This window comes from Hyaloscypha bicolor, assembly GCF_002865645.1.
Source record: "Hyaloscypha bicolor E unplaced genomic scaffold K444scaffold_141, whole genome shotgun sequence".
NCBI lineage: Eukaryota > Fungi > Ascomycota > Leotiomycetes > Helotiales > Hyaloscyphaceae > Hyaloscypha > Hyaloscypha bicolor.
Genome location: NW_020194643.1, coordinates 144,453 through 162,107, shown reverse-complemented (window position 1 = coordinate 162,107; position 17,655 = coordinate 144,453). Strand labels below are relative to the sequence as shown.

At 42.6% G+C, this 17,655-nt stretch overlaps 5 protein-coding genes across 5 annotated transcripts; 2 read left to right on the top strand and 3 right to left on the bottom strand.

Annotated features, from left to right (window-relative positions):
* Positions 1-4,549: 4,549 nt before the first annotated feature.
* On the top strand, positions 4,550-6,244 carry K444DRAFT_598969 (putative monooxygenase; the record flags this gene model as incomplete). The annotated part of the gene is made up of 6 exons (XM_024878552.1): positions 4,550-4,791; positions 4,855-5,104; positions 5,151-5,196; positions 5,250-5,654; positions 5,712-5,856; positions 5,925-6,244. The coding sequence occupies 6 exons, from the start codon at positions 4,550-4,552 to the stop codon at positions 6,127-6,129; spliced, it is 1,293 nt and encodes a 430-aa protein (XP_024730542.1). The 3' UTR covers positions 6,130-6,244.
* A 55-nt stretch (positions 6,245-6,299) lies between these two features.
* K444DRAFT_646588 (alpha/beta-hydrolase) lies at positions 6,300-8,385 on the bottom strand (the record flags this gene model as incomplete). Its single annotated transcript, XM_024885216.1, has 9 exons — positions 6,300-6,364; positions 6,418-6,650; positions 6,817-6,938; positions 7,105-7,130; positions 7,175-7,270; positions 7,453-7,607; positions 7,672-7,744; positions 7,838-7,983; positions 8,366-8,385. 9 exons carry the CDS (start codon positions 8,383-8,385, stop codon positions 6,300-6,302), a joined length of 936 nt encoding a protein of 311 aa, XP_024730541.1.
* A 1,982-nt stretch (positions 8,386-10,367) lies between these two features.
* On the bottom strand, positions 10,368-11,028 carry K444DRAFT_700269 (uncharacterized protein; the record flags this gene model as incomplete). Its single annotated transcript, XM_024888008.1, has 3 exons — positions 10,667-11,028; positions 10,590-10,620; positions 10,368-10,493 (listed from the first exon to the last, which is right to left on the bottom strand). Coding segments are annotated over exons 1-3 (441 nt in total), but the record flags the coding sequence as incomplete, so codon positions are not given.
* A 1,349-nt stretch (positions 11,029-12,377) lies between these two features.
* Positions 12,378-14,123, top strand: K444DRAFT_618822 (carbon-nitrogen hydrolase). The gene is made up of 3 exons (XM_024881402.1): positions 12,378-12,918; positions 12,971-13,728; positions 13,775-14,123. Exons 1-3 carry the CDS (start codon positions 12,442-12,444, stop codon positions 13,827-13,829), a joined length of 1,290 nt encoding a protein of 429 aa, XP_024730539.1. The 5' UTR covers positions 12,378-12,441; the 3' UTR covers positions 13,830-14,123.
* Positions 14,124-15,671: 1,548 nt separating this feature from the next.
* K444DRAFT_655847 (monooxygenase flavin-binding family protein-like protein) lies at positions 15,672-17,132 on the bottom strand (the record flags this gene model as incomplete). Its single annotated transcript, XM_024886041.1, has 1 exon — positions 15,672-17,132. The coding sequence occupies one exon, from the start codon at positions 17,130-17,132 to the stop codon at positions 15,672-15,674; it is 1,461 nt and encodes a 486-aa protein (XP_024730538.1).
* Between the last annotated feature and the right edge of the window lie 523 nt (positions 17,133-17,655).

Below are 17,655 nucleotides of genomic sequence, written 5' to 3'. Positions count from 1 at the left end.
TATTCCAATAAGCTAGAAAGAGTTTCTTATATAGCTTACTTAAATAACCAGGAATAGAGATTTGAGTTTATTATATAGAATTATCTAGATATAAAGACTCTTACTATAAATTCCTTATTTGGATTAATTAATTAAATTCATTTTTAATACTAAGTCTTTATTAAGATAACTTCCTGTTTCTAGAAGCTTTAGATAAAATAGCTAATAAGTTTCTTAGCTATTAGCCAAAACTTATTAGCTAGAAAATTTATAAATAATAGATAAGATTATAAAATAGAACTTTTCTAACTATAATACTAAAATATTTTATTATAATATAAAGTAATTAGATATAGAAGTCCTATTAAATATAATATATCTCGAATTATAAGTTTATAAAATAGATATAAGAAGTTTTAGTATTTAACTAGTATTATAGTCTAATCCGAAAGTATTTATTATTTTTTATATTTAATTTAATAGAAATAAAAAATATCTATACTTTAATTTAAAAGATAATTAGAACTTTTATATATATTTAGGATAGCGGTTTGCTTTATAGAAAGAGAATAGACTAGAAATATCTATATTATATTAATTTTTAAAAAGAATTATAATAAATACTATAATTCCTGAAATATTTTTAAAAAAGCTTTCTTGAACCAAAATAGGCTAGTTTATAATCCCAAAAGATTTATAGGAGTTTTATATATTCGAGAATATAAATATTTAAAGTAAATACTATTTAAATCCTAACTTATAATAAAAGAAAAGTAAAATAAAATATCTAGATATTTAATAAATAGAAAATCTAACTATAGATTATAAGAACTAGTATTAACTAGATATATATATAGTAATATTAAAAGAGAAATAAGGTAAAAGAAACTAAAAAATAAGTTAGTATATATTTTATAAAAATAAATAAAGAAATATCTAAATAGCCCAAAAATAAGAAATATATATTAAAAGAGTTAAAATTAGAAGAAGAAAGGCTATTTCCTATAAGAATAAGTTAGTATATATTTCAAAATAAAGAATAAAAGTACTTAATAATAGCCCAAAGGCTTTTATAAGTATTAAAAAAAGAGAGGAGGTATTAAAATTCGGAGAAATCTAAATAGGAATTAGCCTCTTTTTTGGAAGTTTAAAAGAGGGTATTCCTAAAGGGCCTAAAGATATAAGAGATATTAGAAAAGGGAAAAAGAAGATATTAGAGAAAGAGAAAAGGAATCTAAAATTTAGCTTTCTAAGAAATAAGTGAATTAAAGACTTATAGTATAGGAATTCTAGATAAAAGTAACCCGGAAATAGTAGTTAGGTACTAGCTTTTAGTATTATTAGTAAAAGTATTAAAGGAAGAGAGGTTCGGAGAAGGGATTTAGAAAAGGGGTTTAAAAGAATTCGGAAAAAGAGAGGAAGATTATAAAATAGTTAGATATTAGCTTTTAGTATTAATAGAAGAAATATTAAAAAAAAGAGAGGTTCGGAAAAGAGGTTTAGAAAAGAAATAAGGAGAAGGAAAGAAAGGTTATAAGATAGTTAAATACTAGTTCTTAATATTAATAGAAGTATTAATAAAGATATTAATAAAGGTATTAATAGAAAAGATATTAATAAAAAATAGAAGCTTTTAGTATTAATAGTAAAATCGAAAAAATATAAAAAAAGAATAAAGGTTTTAAAATAAAAATAGAATAGAATTATAGTTTTATAAAAAATAAAGTTATTAGTATAAAATAGTTATATTATTATATAATTTTATATTTACTTTTATTATTTATTAAAAATATATATTTTTTAGGAAAAAGTATTATTTAGAATTTTTAAGTCTTTCTAATTTAATAACTATATATTCGAAAAATAAGAAATAAATATAATTATATATATTAGAATAAAGGAATTCTTTTTATTTAAAAATTATAATTATAATATTATTAAATATAGAAATATAGAAGTTTATATAATAAGCTATATATAGAGATTTAAAGAAATTTAAATTACCTTAAATTATTTATAATTAGTAAAATAAATTAGCTAACTATATAGGTTAAATATAGTTTAATTATTATTAGTATATTTTGGCTTTTATAAATTAGTAAAAGAAAAAATATTTTTATTTTTATTTTTATAATTATAATATCTAAAATTATAATTTTTTTAATATTTAAAGATATTTAACCTAGAGCTATTAAATACTAATATTTCCATTTTTAGATATTATTTATTATAAATTTATTCGGGTTTAAATAATTATATTAAATATATATTTTTATATCCTAAAAATAAATAATAAAAATATAGCTATACTAGCTTTAATCTTAGCCTTAACCTTAATCTTAACCTCTTTCCGAAAATAACTTTAATTCTAATATATAATACTATTATTAAAGCTTTCTTTTATTAAAAATATATTAAATATAGCTTTAGGTAATAGTTCTAGTAAAGGCAAAAGTAATAGAAAAGGCAATAAAGCTATAAATAAATAGAAAGATAATATTTATAATATATTCTCTAATAATTTAGATTTAGTTTATAATATCCTCTCCTATTAATATATTTAACTAATAAACCTCTCTACTTCTTGATTTTTTTCTTATATATAACCTTCTTTTCCTCTTCTATAATAATACTTTAATCTCCTTATACTATCTAATAATATTACTAAAATAGTAAAGCGAATTAATAATAAGACTAAAGTTAGAGAGATAGAGCTATACTAGGGCAGAGAGCTAAAGAAATTAGAGAAAAATAAGGCAAATCTAGAGGTAAGCTTAGTATATACTTACGGAACCAAATTCTTTTAAGCTTATACTACTTATAGTAATAAGAAGAGACCAAGGGGCCCTTTTAAATATTATATAGTTATAAAAAGCGAATTCGATAGTACTTATATAAATTACAGATATAATAATAATAGTAAAGTCTATACTTTCTATTAATTTAATACTAATCCTACCAAGTCTGGAAAGCCTTATTCCGTATCTATAAAACCCTTTATACCAAAGCCTCGACTGCCTATAAGATATAAAAAGCGAGTATAAAGACAGATACAAGGTTAGAAGGCAATAGGGAAGGAGGTTATAGTAGAGGAGGGTAAGGATACTAGAGGAGAAGGGAATAAAGAAGATATAGATAATTCGAGTAATATAGGTAGTATAGAGGATATAGAGAGTAAGGGAGATGGAGATATGCCTGTAATCCATGGGATTTGCCTTACGGACTATATAAGCTAAGGGGGGGTTAGGAGTAGTCGAGAATAAGGCGTATATACTGTATTTTTTTTTTTTAGTGAGGTGTGGGCGCGAAAATCAGAAAATCAGAAAATCACTTTTCGCTTCTCGGATTTGTCCGCTAGCCCGCTAATGGCCTCAGTAGTAGATGCGCAAGAGATGATACGGAAAAACTCAACATTTGTGAACTCTAAGTCCCGACGTTAAATGAATGAAGGCATTCCGTACTTCTAAAATACAACGAGGGTTCTTTGCTGAATGTGCATGTCCTCCCCAGATATGACCTGCTCTACATAATCTTCCTTAATATACAGTAGAGTAGACATCAATCTCAAGGAGTAATCGATTACCCGCCCTGGCTCTAACGAGGAATTTCCCCCTATGAAAATCACAATATAAACCACAATTAAAGTACAACTATATTCAGATTTCACACAGCAGAACTATCAGTCTATCAACCAGTCTGTTTAGCTATCAAGCGAGGCGTAGCATCAGCTGCTTGAAACCCTGCAAAGCCAATTCCGGCTCTGGCCCAAGTCTACAATTGCCTCTTTTCTCACGGGGTATAGGAACTCACAATGAAAACCCAAATGCACAGTGCACAAAACTCGGTCTCTTTGAGACAGCACCGAAGGGCAGGGATCGGGGTGAAACACGTGATTGCTATAGTCGTCTCCTTCAAATAAATAGCGTAACTATAAGATTGGTGCCAGTGGATTGCAATTGGCCGAAAATAATTGGGGGTCAACGCGCTGTGTCTTGCTCGCGCTCTCAGTGTGGTTGGTGAAGCTTGCGGGCGGCCAATGTTTTGGGGACGCTATTCACAGCTCGCTAATTCTTGCTGAGGCTTGCGACAAGGAGCGAGGAGTGTGCTTAATAATTCCTTATCGTCCAGAGTCCGTACGTAAGGATGGTGGAGATGCGTGATGGAAACATAACCTTATCACGCCATTGGGCGTTGGGATTGCACTCTCCGTTCTGCTGCCACCAGCTGAGCCCTTCCCTTACGACTTTCTCCTAACTTCAAACTCGAATAAATCTCCACGTAATAATACAAGACTTGGGTCCTCTTATCGACTAATAGATAACCTTTTAGTTAGCGCTAATTCCAGTTTTATTTTACTTTTATAAAGGATCTACAAAGTAAAATGCATTGGAAGAGTCGGAGTTTTAAATTTCCGCCTATCTAAGCGAAGGGCGTACCTCGCAGCGGAACGGATGTTTGGTCTGCAACATATTTGTAATCGCCTGTCATAATAATCACCAAGGCCGGTTCATTCTCGATCTACTATCCCATTGTAACAATATTGCCTTTAAACTTTAAGTATTCCTCAATCATGCCAAGCGCAGCCTTTCCCACCCTTCGGGTTGCTATCATCGGAGGTGGTCCGGGGGGGCTAAGCTCTGCCATAGCGCTCTCAAAGCTCCCGAACGTCGCAGTAACGATATATGAACAAGCGAGAGAGCTACGCGAGATCGGTGCTGGCATCCAAATAGGTTACAATTGCTGGAAGGTCCTAGAATTACTCGACGCTGCTGCTGCGGTCAAAGGTCACGTACAAGAGACCTTTGTTCATCGGTGCTTCAACCATTTTCCCGCCCACACATGAAAGGCATACTAATAAAGTTCCTTGGGAGATAGCAATGGACTCAATGGCGTGCCTTTGAAAGAACAAATTTTTGTGGCGGTGGCGCCTCAATATCGCGGGCAACGAGTGAGAAGAACACGCCTCCAAGCAGCACTCATTGCAAAAGTGCCAGAAGGAGCCATAAAATTGCGGAAGCGACTTGTCTCATTGAACAATATCGATGAAGGCGGAGCGCGTCTTGTCTTTGAAGATGGGGAAGAGGTCATTGCTAATCTTGTTATCGGAGCGGATGGAATCAGATCAGTGTGTTTCCTTTCCCTTTTGTGTTGGTGGCTAGCTAACGTCTTAGGTGGTCCGGCAAAGTGTTTTCCCTTCCCATGCTATCAAATTCACCGGTAAGCGTCTACGTCTTGAACCTTGCGTCTATCCCTAATCGACTGGCGGACAGGCAGGACAATCTGGAGAGTGATTATTCCCAAGTCCCTCATCGTTGATATCCCGGATATGACTTCCTCGACAGCCTGGTGGCACGGCCCCGCAGGGCACTTCTATAACGGCTTGGTAGATGATCCTTCTGAAACACCTGAGGCCGATCAGATGTTCGAGATAGCAGTGCACAATGTCGTCCCTGCTGCAACAGTCAAAGAGAAGAGATTCAGTTGGGGCATCCCTGCTACTAATGAAAGAGTTGAATCACATTTCACAGAATACGATCCAAGGGTACGAGAGGCACTCTCCAGGGTTCCAGAAGGACTATGGAAAGAGTTCTCAGCTTTTGCAGGTCAAAGATTGGAGAAAGTTACGGCTTGGGACAAAGTTGTACTCATCGGTGATGCGAGTCATCCACTGACCGGTAAGATGACCCAAATGACTGCATCTATTAGAAACCCGACTCACGGATTTCAATCAGGGGCATTTGGATCAGGCGCAGCTTTTGCTATGCAAGATAGCTGGATTCTTGCTCAAGCCATTGCGCACACCCGCTCGTCCTGTCAGCCCCTTGCCTCTGCGCTTGCCATCTTTGACTCGATTCGATCTCCCTATTACCATAGGATGTTCGTATACCCCTTCTCGCTCCTGAACATTATGAGTCCTCGACTAACCTTGCTCGCGTGTACCGCAGGTATGAGCATCTCGATAAACAAATGAAGACCTTCCAGGATGCAAAAGTTAAGAATCCAGAGCAGACTTTCGAAGAAAGTTTAGAGGTGAAGATTAAAGGGCTTGGTGGGATCGATACCCTTTCTTGGATTTATCAAAACGATATCCAGATGGTGTGGGAGGATTTTCTAAGTGCAGAGGAGAGTGCTGGAATTCGCAATGAATGAGAAATTACAGGCTGCTCAAGGGAAGAAACCAAGAGTGATCGAGTATCTTGTCTGGCTTTTAGGAACCGCACTTCTGTGAAAGCCTCAAAGCAACCAGTTTACACTAAATTCAAACCCAGCCTTCCATCAAGTCCAAAAGAGCCGAGCTGTTATACAACTAGTTACAAATTTCATGTATTGTATAACCCCTTCTTCTGCATAGTCTGTTTAAAGACTTGCAGCGCCAATTCGGGTTCTGTCCCAAGTTAGCAATCCTTGGCCACAAAGAATCTTTCTCTAAACACTTACGATAGTTAGGGACTTCATGACCAGATTGGAATACTCTCAACCAACTCAGATTATCCACAGCCTTAAAAGTGCCACCCACCACACCATCGACTGTATGGTTCCTCCCTTCCTTACTTTTTAACTCTTCACTACCAGAGAACGTGATATTCTCAGCGATAGCAAGACCACCAAACCAATCGCAAACAGCATCTGAATCCCCATGCCAAAGCACTGTTTGCACGCAGCACACCCGACTGAACGACTTTACAGAGCGCGGGAATTGAGGAGCGTGCTTCTACTAAAATTTAGCCATGTAATCTCCTGAATGAACCCAGAAGCTAATAAGGAATGGAAGGAAACACCTTACTATCCCAAGGAAGTGCAAGATTTCCCTTCACGGCATTCGAACACCTAACTAACCTCCCCCCTGGCAGGCTGGCACCGATGGCTTTCATAATTGCCGGGTCGGAAAGGTAGTTCTCATATGTCGATGGTGGGTATAGACCGCCTCCACTTTGACGAATGTCGTATTCGTCCCAGTTCTCCATGCCAATGGCAAAATTAATGAGGCTAGCGCAACTGCTATAAGCGCGGTGTATTCAGCATTTGTGCGATTCTTCTCACACAGATCCGCGAGGGGGTGGAAGTAGTCCTCATATACAGCAAACAGGGAGGTGTATGTCGCATTGTTGATGAGTCGAAAGTTACTGTTCTATATGCGAATTCTATCAGACCTCTTTTCAGAATCTTCGTGTCATACGTGATACATATTACATACCGTTATTGATTCCGAGCGCTACGAGCTCGATCTTCTCTTCTATAACATCGCCCACCTCGATTGCGGTGTTTTGAGAGAGAAAATAAGATGCGAATTCTAGATCTTTTAGTATGAGCTATGACAGACAACGGAGATAAGTGAAAGGAGAAAGATCTCACCTGGGCCGTGAGGATCCCCATACGGCTCTGCAGATAATTTAAAGTCTCGACTCTTATATTCCGGGAATTGGGCGAAGAATGTTTATTGGAAATTTCTTATGAATGGCGCTGCAGCCACACTCGATTTGACGCCTGCATTCCGTTGAGAAGATCCATATTTGTAGGAGAAGCCTGCCCCGATGGGTTGGTCTATATACAGCATATTTGCGTACTCGTTCCAGCTGTATGGGTTGAGGGTGAGCGTGCTTGAGCCGTTGTAGCATTGACAGGGGCCACTTTCCTGTCGTTGGTAAGAAGTTGGACGAATCAAGAGTTATTTGCGGAGAATATAACGCAAACAAATCATACAATGAAGAGCGTCCTGGACCGCCGTTGAGCCAGACTGCTAAGGACACAACGCTCGGGGGGTTTTCTAGACTCGATGAACCAGAAAAACGTGCTCAAATCGGCTGCAGAGTTATGTGAGCCGTATGATAAATAAAAAAAAAGAGGGCTAGAAACTAACTTCCCACTGAGAAATAGCCAGAATATTGATTTACACCCGAAGTCGTCTTGCAGGTTCCAGAGTTTGCTATGAAGTCAACAGTAGAGTTTGTGGTGTCCTGCCCGAAAATGGCACTTCCCGCTCCTTCTCCTCGAAGGGGAGTCTTTCTGCCAATTTCGGTGGACTATCGCTCTATGAAAATTTCAATGCTGAGACGAGAGCTGTACTAAAAGCAAGGCATGTAAGGGAAGGTAGAAATTGGAGCTGCATTTTCCAGATTAGGGTATGATTACTACTGTAATTCGGAATGAAAGGTATTTGTGGTAATGCACGTGCGACTCGCCACAAAAAGAAAGAGCTTTCCGGATCTGTTAAGTACATGTGTGCTCCTTGTCACTCTTTGGGGGTGTCGTAGCTAACTTTACTTGACTGTTCGGTTGCAACCCATGGCGTTACTCTTCGCAGGCATTTCCGCACCCAGCCGACGAGCATACGTAGCACCTGCCCATTTTGATCCGTTACCCTGCAGAATAAAATAGGGGGATGTACCTAGGCACCGAATTTTGCATGTTTGCCAAAATCGCCTGTGGCTATGTGAGCTCGTATGGCGGGTACCGTGTTGTCCGGTCATTTGTCCAAAGAAGGCTCACGCATGGCGAGGAATAGCGACGATCCCGGGTTGTTCGAGAATAAAATTTCGTATCCTTCTCGGCATTCTTAGTTTACGCTCGCAGAGAGAAACGCAACTCTGGAATACTTTCCACCACTCTTTTCGTTTTTGCTTCCGTGATCCCGCAACATTAGCGAGAAGCCCCTGAAAATTCGCCTACAGAAGTACGGCTATTTGTCGACCCTCGCTACCCACTCCCAATTCACACGGTGACGGCTCCGGTAGCAATAACCACATCAGTAAGCGCACACATATTCTTCCTGCATTTCTCCCACGAATGTGTAAGCACCCTTCCCAAGCTTCTCGTAAGTGTAATAGGTATAACTATCTTCGTCTCGCGTGGTTCAGACCGCCGACTGAAGCCGTAAAGTTATTAGAGAGCCACCGTCCCTTCCCGCCGATACTCTTTGCACAGGATTGGGCCCAGAGCATATCTACTGTCGTCGGAGCTCCAAAATGCAACGTGTCGTCAACTATCTAGCTCAGCCATATATCACAACCATTTTCAAGTAAGATCTCCTTGGTTAGTAGCTCACCCTCCATAATGCCATGGACATAGCTGGTCCCCACAACCTTGAAGCTATCATCATCCGATCGAAGGATGGCGGCCTGACCACAGCCAACAAGAATCGCGACTATGTCACCTGGCTTTGCTGCTCTTGGGACAAGCGCGAGCCTGCCATTGATTGTGGTTGCTAGCCTCCGCCGTTTCAGAAGCATCGACGCTGTGAAGATTTGGCGGCGGAGATCAAACTTCTTACTGGATTCCGGCAAGGTTTCTGGAGCAACTTCTATCCGTTGACCGCTGTTGGCAAAGTACTGGTCTAAGCGGAGACCGTTGATCAAAAACGTTTGATTGGTCTCGATGAACTTATAGAGACTTCGTCGGTAGGGTTCTGGGAGGGCAGACCCTGGTTCCTTCGGCAGAGGTACATCTAGGAGTGACTCTCCGTCCTCGTTCGGGAGAAGTGGCGTTGCCGTGAGCTCACCATCGAGGTGATCTCGGTTACCAACAAAGGTTTGCCAGAGGGCCTTGCGCACTTCGTCAAATGTACCTTTCACAGTTGCGCTGCCTTGTCGTATGGACTCTGGGACTTCATCATCCGCGGTTGTGAGGCCATCTATCTGGTCAACAAGCATGCCCAATGTCTTCATCCGCTTCAGGTCGGGTGAGAACTGAACATCCAAGATAGTCTTCAATCCGCCGGCTAGGTAACCATCATCCTCCTCGCCTATATAGTACAGAGGTAGCGAATCCGCATGATTGAAATTCCAATCCGGAACCCAGGAGGGTGTATGGTTGTGCTCCAAGAAGCAGTGGGTGAAGAGGTCTAACTTCTTGCTGTACTTTATCCAATTGACACTGAAAGCTGTGTAGACCTCTGTTGCGTTCTGGTTGTAGTCCACCTTGAACTGTGATGAAAACTTCGGATCCATAAGTGAGAGAAAGCCATAGATCTTGTCCTGTGGCTGAGAAGCTTCGCTCGTCCTGCCCAGTGCGATGAGATTTCCAGGGGGGGAACACATGACGGATGAACCTTCGAGGCGGTTAGCTACACTTTCGATAAAAGTAATACGATCGTGGTCAAGTATCCATTGATCAGTATTCTGGATTTCCCCGAGAGATACGATGTCGGACAATAGCTGAGCGACTCCAGTAACGGCGCCAAAAAGTCCCTCGCGAGACGGTTCAGGAGATAGTCGAAAGTCTTGCATGTTTGTCAGCCTTTGCTGCAGGTTTCCGCTCATCAAACGATCATAGAGCATAGCCTGCGATGTAAAGCGTGCATGCCTGGTCATCCATGCTGCTGTCGCATTGCAGACTTCCCCGAAGTTAACGCATGCATCGCCGTATAGCAGTGGTGACTCTCTGCCGCCCATAGCAAGCTCTTGAACGATCCAGACTCGCTTCCAGTACTGCGTTAGCATGAGGGAACGCATGCCTTCCCAGCAGTTTTGTAAGGAGCCCTGTTCACAATCTATTTGGGAGTGCCAGAGAAGAGGATTCTCGGCTATGATTTTAGCCAAAGCTTCTCCTTCATCGGCCCTCCAAGAAGCGGCCAGGATGCGAATGAGTTTCATAGCGCTATCGCTATATTCTACCTCCGGCCCCAGCCATACCACGACATTGAGACTACCACTTCTCAGCAGCAATTAGAATGGTAAACGGGAAGACTTACGCTCTCTGATAGATCTCTCTCATTCGAGGCACTTGTGCGTTCTTCTCATTCGTGTCCATCTGGTTAAGACACAGTGCATCTATCCAGACTTTCATCCCAGCTCGGATCGGACCTTTTTCTCTCAATACTCTTAGTGCGCATTCTAGATTCGGCCGTACTTTGACAGGCTTCCCATTAACGACGATCTCGCTAGTTTCGTCGGTATTTCCCCAGGTATATGACAAGGCCACATAGTCGCCCCAAGGAAAACGCCCATTGACAGCTGAACGTCGTGCCAAGTTCATTGAGAGAACTTCCTTGAGTTTTAAAAAGACTGATTTATACTTCTTACGTTTCCCAACGATGCGGAATCCTAACTCATGAGCGGAGATACCCCAGGTTGACTCCATTTTGGCCAGCCTAGCGACCAAGTTGCCTGATGGAGCCGGTTCGACAAGCGGGAAGTGATGAAGATCGCAGTAAATAGGGCTGTCCGACATGTTCCGATCCCTTTTCGAACGTGAACTGGGATGGATTTGGAGTAGTCGTATCTCGTTGCCTTGAAGCGTTTGATAGTGGAACCGCGGCGTGTTGTGTCTCTGCGGACGAGCCATGATGAAGGCCGCTGGTTTTGATGAAGTGATAGTACTAGCACGAATTACAAGCCCTGCAGGTTGTTCTCATATCTTGTACTCAGACCTGAAGGAACAGAGCCCAGAGTCGATGCGGACCTCTTGCGATTCCAGCGCCGTTGCCCATGGGCCCCTTTTTGAAGGCAGTTTCAGAGGCACTCTCCACCACCGTCAGCCTTCCTTGGCATTCCTTGGCGGACTCTGTGTCGCTTTCGGAAGCGGTCGCACGCCAAGTCGCAGAACGCCAATTAGTGTGCCTAAAAAAGAAAGGGAGGGAGTTCCGGCTCCATCGCCACGGCGCGTAGTGGGTGGAAACTTCCGAAAAAGAACGCCTCGTCACCACCCAGAGCCCCAGATCCAAGCAATCCACGACGATAAAGTGTAACCGTTCATCTTCTGCCTATGATTTCTTAAAAGCTTCTCAACCAGCGCAATTCCGATTGCACCGACCAAACAGCCGACCAGATTCGCAGCCACTGAGCAAGACGAGGGACTCTCCGAGAAGCAGACGAGGAGGATTAGTTGGATCCGAGGGCACTTACAGGGAGAAAAGAATAAAGAATACAGTGACACGGATTCCATGTTTGAACTACGATAGTCCTTTTATGAAAACCTCTCCAAGAGTGGTCGTGGGCAAAGAACACATCCCGACGAGGTGGTCCTAACACTGAATTCTCCCTTCCTTTCTCCCCCTTTCCTAAGCGAGTAATTTCTAGCGACTCCAACTTCACGGGAGCAAAATTACGAATGTTAACCTATAAACTCCCTAAAATTAAAATACTAGTTTAAGGAATCATTTTATTATAAGTTAGAAATCACGTGATTATGATACAAGGATTGTGATATACTAGCTTAGACTTATGTTGAAAAATCTAATTTCAGATTTTTGAAGAGCTCAGATAGCCAATTAAATATCCTTGCCCCCATCGACACCGGGGGGGGGGGGGGAGGGGGGTGTCGGTACATTTTCCCGATTTTCAAGCTCTTATGCGACTTATGACCGGTGGAAGTGCCGATCTGCTCACTAATCAAGACCCCGCAATTACCCCGCCATTGTAATCTTACATCCTCACCTAACTCATACTTCACCTTGCCATAACCACAAGACTCCTCTCCTCTCCACCCCGACTCAATCTCTCACTCTCCCAGAAATCTACCATAAAAATGACAGCCACCCTCCGGCTAGCAATCTCTCAATCCCACACCCTCTCCACCCCAGCCCTCACCCTCGCCGCCCTCGAACACACAGTCCAGCACGCGAAGTCCCAATCTATCGACCTTCTCCTGTTCCCCGAAGCCTACCTAGGTGGATACCCGCGCACCGCAACATTCGGGTGCGCGATCGGTGTTCGTGACCCGGCCGGTAGAGATCAGTTTCTGCGGTATTTTAAGGATGCGGTTGATTTGGGGGATACACCGGAAGGTGCGGGACAAGCGTGGGTTGACAGGAGTTTGGAAGTACCAAAGGATGGTGGAGTGAGAGGTGACGGCACAAGAGAAGAGCTGGAGAGGATCGCGAAGGAGAGTGGAGTGTTTTTGGTCGTAGGGGTGGTGGAGAGATGTGCGGGGACGTTGTATTGTGCTGTATTGTATATTTGTCCACGTGTGGGATGTGTGGGGAAGAGGAGGAAGGTTATGCCTGTGTGTCTCATTCCCCGTCCACCTACCTTCTCAAAGCTAATTCTTCTTTCAGACAGCGACTGAACGATTGATTTGGGGCCAGGGTCAGCCCGCCTCACTTCGAGCTGTAACGACGACGATTAAAGGTGTGAAGCTTACACTTGCGGCAGCCATTTGCTGGGAAAATTATATGCCGCTTTTGAGACAGAGTCTGTATAGCCAGAATGTAAATCTATATCTCGCGCCGACAGCGGATGGACGGGAGACGTGGTCGGTGCTCATGAGGGCCATTGCGATGGAGGGGAGGTGTTTTGTGATGAGTGCCAATCAATGTTTGCGGGAGAGTGATCTACCGGATTGGATTACAGGGAAAGCAGGGGCTGCGGAAGGGAAGGTCAATGGACCGGGGACGCAGAGGCCTGCGCGGTTAAGGAGGAAGTCTACGATTGAGTGTGAGGATGGGAATGAAATTGCTTTGCCGGTTCCAAAGGAATCGGTTGCCGCGATTGAGGAGGAGAGTGAATGGACGAATGGAACGCCTACGCCAGCCAGGCTGAGGAGGAAGAGTACGATTACCGAGGATGGGAATGAGATTGTGTTACCTTCACCAAGATCATCAACGTTCCAATCAACGATACAAGAACAAGGGCAGACGAAGGCTAAGGAAGAAGAGTTCGTATCGAGAGGTGGATCTTGCATGATTTCCCCGCTGGGCGAGGTTCTAGTAGGTCCATTGTGGGATGATGACAATGCACTTATTGTTCATGATGTGGACTTTGATGATTGCCTGAGAGGAAGGCTGGATCTGGATGTTGGCGGGAGTTACTCGAGGTACAAATTCCACCTTGTTGAGAGTCGACGAACTGACATATTGCAGAAACGATTCCTTTAAATTAACAGTAGAAGGACTCGACTTGAGCCCACCACCATGATGTTGGAATGAGCATGGAAAATGGGATACTGGCATAACTATATCGCTGAATAATGTCAACAGAATCGATTAAACTTTTACCTCAGTGGATTTATCAGCGCCAGATCATTACTTCGGCTCTTGCTGACTTAACATTTGCATGGAACTCTCCTAATCCAAACTTTCAATGAGGGTTATGGTTAGTACTGACCCATACAGAGGTGCATTTCTAGAGAGTATTCATCAGAGGTTCGCAGATCTAGTAATAACCGAATATTGGCTGTAATTTATATTGCTCCGAAGATATGGAATCCACGCCACTTTGATGTTTTGATACATCGAAAGGAAATATGATGCATTGATGCTGTATGTCCAGTAGAGTGAGAATTATTCCCCTGGTCACTCTACCCGGAGACAACGTAGCGACTCCGAATCCACCGCCGGCAATACAGGTCAGAGCCAGCGCGAGCTCTAAAATGTGTTTTGGCCCCCTCCCCTTCTCCCACGCTCTCCAGTCCGAACGTGCCCTGTTGTCTCATATGGCGGCAATGTTCGATGCTGAATAATAGTATTCTGGTTGAAGTTCTCTTCTGGTGAAAGAAAATAGAGTGCTTGCAAGCTGTTGACCTGGTCGTATGTTCTGTCATTTATATTTTGGAAATAAGAAGAGGACTTCTGTACCTAGATTCCTTGGTTTTTTATACACACCATCGAGCTTGAGATCCTGCCTAGGGTTAAAATTCAGGCAAATTTACTTTAATTGCTCAGTACCGACTATCACTTCATGAATGTTCATTCACCTGTAGCTACAAATTTCATCCTGGGTGTTGGATGGGCTTCACTTTTATTAAAAGCAAGATTTTGACTTGTCAAAGCTGGAAAATGTAAAACGACACCCTCGGTGTCGATTGGTGGCCAGACTCTCCCCCCAAGATTATAATATGCTCTGTTAAAGAGAGAAAATCTGGCTTTTACTCTTCGCATCTGCACCTGCTTATGCGGCCCCTAGTATATGTGAAGGAGACGCAACGGGAGAAGACTAGAGGCCCTATCAGTTCTATCTACTCACGTGATTGTGGACAACACCTCACCCGTCGTTCAGGCTTGGAAAAAATACTTTTGGTATCGATAAGGTATTAATACTGGATGGTATTACTTAGGTATCGCAAGGATCAATACATATTAATACCGAATCAATACTTAGCCTTAAATTATCTCTTCCATTTATTATTTAATTTATATAATAATGTATTTGTATATAATTTCTTTATTTTCTAGTCTTTCTATTAAAGGAATTACTTAATATTATTAATAAAAGTTAATATTATCTTAACTTTAAAATGGCCCTTGTATTCGGAGAATTTAGTATCATATTCATATCTCTTATCGGAACGCTTATTATAAGCGAGCCTTACGAAAATCTCAAAAGCTATTTTTTGCTTAAAATAGCCGTATTGAGACGAGTTTTAGTCTAAACTATAAGACAAGTAGCTAAATAGAAAGCCTAAATTAAGTAGAATATTTGCGCTACCAAAAGTTTTCTTATAAGGGAAGTGGTTCTAAAGTTAATTGCAATTAAAGGGGGGAATTGGGTTCCGGGAATTGATACTTTATCGATAGTATCAATACCTTACGATTCTGGCATCGATACCCATTGATACCAGAAATTAGGTATTTCTGCCAAGCCTGCCGTCGTTTGCGCATGAACCATAAAGGCAAATAGTTTCTTCTCCAAAGATTGCCAAAGAATGTTCATTGGCGATACGATTGCGTTCCCTATAGTCAAGTGCGTGAAGGGCGACATATCATTCTTCTTTTCTGGCACGTGGTACAAATATCGCCAAAATCCACCTCAGGTCCGATCTCACTCCGCGAATTGTCCACGATCCCTAAGAAACTCCAACCCCTCAAATCTACCAAATTTCGCATCCCAAAAGTCCTTAAAGTAGCTAGCCCTCGCTCTCCATGGCCTCAAGTCTCCACACTTCGGCAATACTCCCTTCGCAGCAAGGATATACGTGCTCTTCAAATTCATCATGCTCATCGGCCGCAGTTTACTCTCATCCTCTACTCTCGGAGTCACATCGCCAAGTCCTCTTGGCGCCATGTAGCGTACTATCCTACAAAATAGCTGCATGGAAGCCTCCGCTCCCAGCGTCCATGATGCATTCGTGTAACCAAGCAAGAAAGCCGTGTTAGGGATGTCCTGCATTAGCACCCCCTTCCACAAATACTTACCCTTGATATCAACATGCGTACCATTAAGGGTGATCTTCACCCCTCCCGCAAATCTCATCTTCAGCCCCGTGGCCGTGACGATGATATCAGTATCCAGCGTCTCTCCCCGCAATGTGCAAATCCCTGTCTCTGTAACGGTCTCAATCGTGTCCGTCACGACATGTGCATTCCCCTTCCTCAGCGCTTTGAAGAAATCCCCGTCCGGACAAACGCACAACCTCTGTTCCCACGGGTTATAACTGGGGTTGAAATTCGGATCTTGTTTGATCCGGCTTGGAAGTTCCTTTGTCGTAGCTGCGGCAATTTGCTCCTTCGCTTTGATCGGGAATGCCCGGCAGAATTGGAAGTACAGCCACATCCCCCACATGTATTTCCAGCGCACGAGAGCATGTGCTATCCATGAAGGGAAAAGTCTGCGGATCCAGGAACCGGAATCCGTTGCTGGTTGTGACAAGATGTAGGTTGGGCTCCGTTGGAGCATTGTGACGCTTGCTGCTGTTTCTGCAAGGACAGGCAGAAGTGTCACTGCGGTTGCTCCACTACCGATGATCACGATTTTCTTGCTAGCGTAATCCAGATCCTGGGGCCAAAATTGAGGGTGGATTGTGGCGCCTTTGAAAGTGTCGATGTTGGGGATTGTGGTTTGCAATGGTTCATCATAATCGTAGTATCCCGAGCCATAGATCATGAATTTGGCTTTCAGGTATTTCTTCTCCCCATCGGTATCAATTGCTAACGACCAGGTCTGAGTCTTAGATGACCAGTCCGCGGCGAGCAGCTTATGGCGGTACTGGATGTGCTTGTCAATACCATACTCGGCAGCAGATTCGATCAAGTACTGCTTGATTGATGGACCGTCGGCAATGGCTTTCGTGCTTTCCCATGGCCGCCATGGAAAACCGAAAGTATAGAGATCAGAATCAGACCGAATGCCTGGGTATTTGAACAAGTCCCAGGTCCCACCTATGGCTCCGCGAGCTTCCAGGATTGTGTAAGTCAGTCCTGGGAGTTGCATTTGGACTCGCTGGGCGGCGTTGATTCCTGAGAGGCCTGCTCCAATAATCACAACATCGAATTCCACAGCCATCAAGTCGAAATACTGGCTTTAGGCTACAAGGAAAAGAGGAGTTGAGACCAAAAGTGCTTCAGGTGAGAGTGAATTTCAGATTTGAAAATCTGAGAACAAGCAAAACGATGAGAACTGAGCTATTCGAGCAGCCTTACCAAATACGATAAAATCCATTAATTCATATATCAATCGTCCAACCCCAGTGTTGGAATGGGGAAGTGGACTTCTCCCGCGTCACGTGAACCCATTCCGAGCCCTCGGAATGTTGTGCTCGGAAGATTACCGCGATCTAGACCAGCCCCCCAACGCATTTTCTGCGCATCAGGCCGCACTCCTTCACGCAAGGAGGAAAGAGAAAGCTAGGGCGCAGTTCATTCTTCAGCATCGTCGTTTATTCATAGAAGACCCAGAGTTGGGGAGCTGATCAGTCGTGCGGAGCCGGTCTCAACTACCGATTTGGATTTTGCCGCCCCGCAATACGGGACAGCCCCAGATCCAGGGCTTCTTGTGCAAACCTGGGACCTGGGAGACAACGACTTCG

Bases quoted from the DNA above. Each gene is read 5' to 3' on its own strand.
- K444DRAFT_618822 (XM_024881402.1), top strand. From the start codon at position 12,442: ATGACAGCCACCCTCCGGCTAGCAATCTCTCAATCCCACACCCTCTCC. The intron at 12,919-12,970 runs GTGTGTCTCATT...TTCTTCTTTCAG, and splicing joins AGAGGAGGAAGGTTATGCCT to ACAGCGACTGAACGATTGAT. The intron at 13,729-13,774 runs GTACAAATTCCA...GACATATTGCAG, and splicing joins GTTGGCGGGAGTTACTCGAG to AAACGATTCCTTTAAATTAA.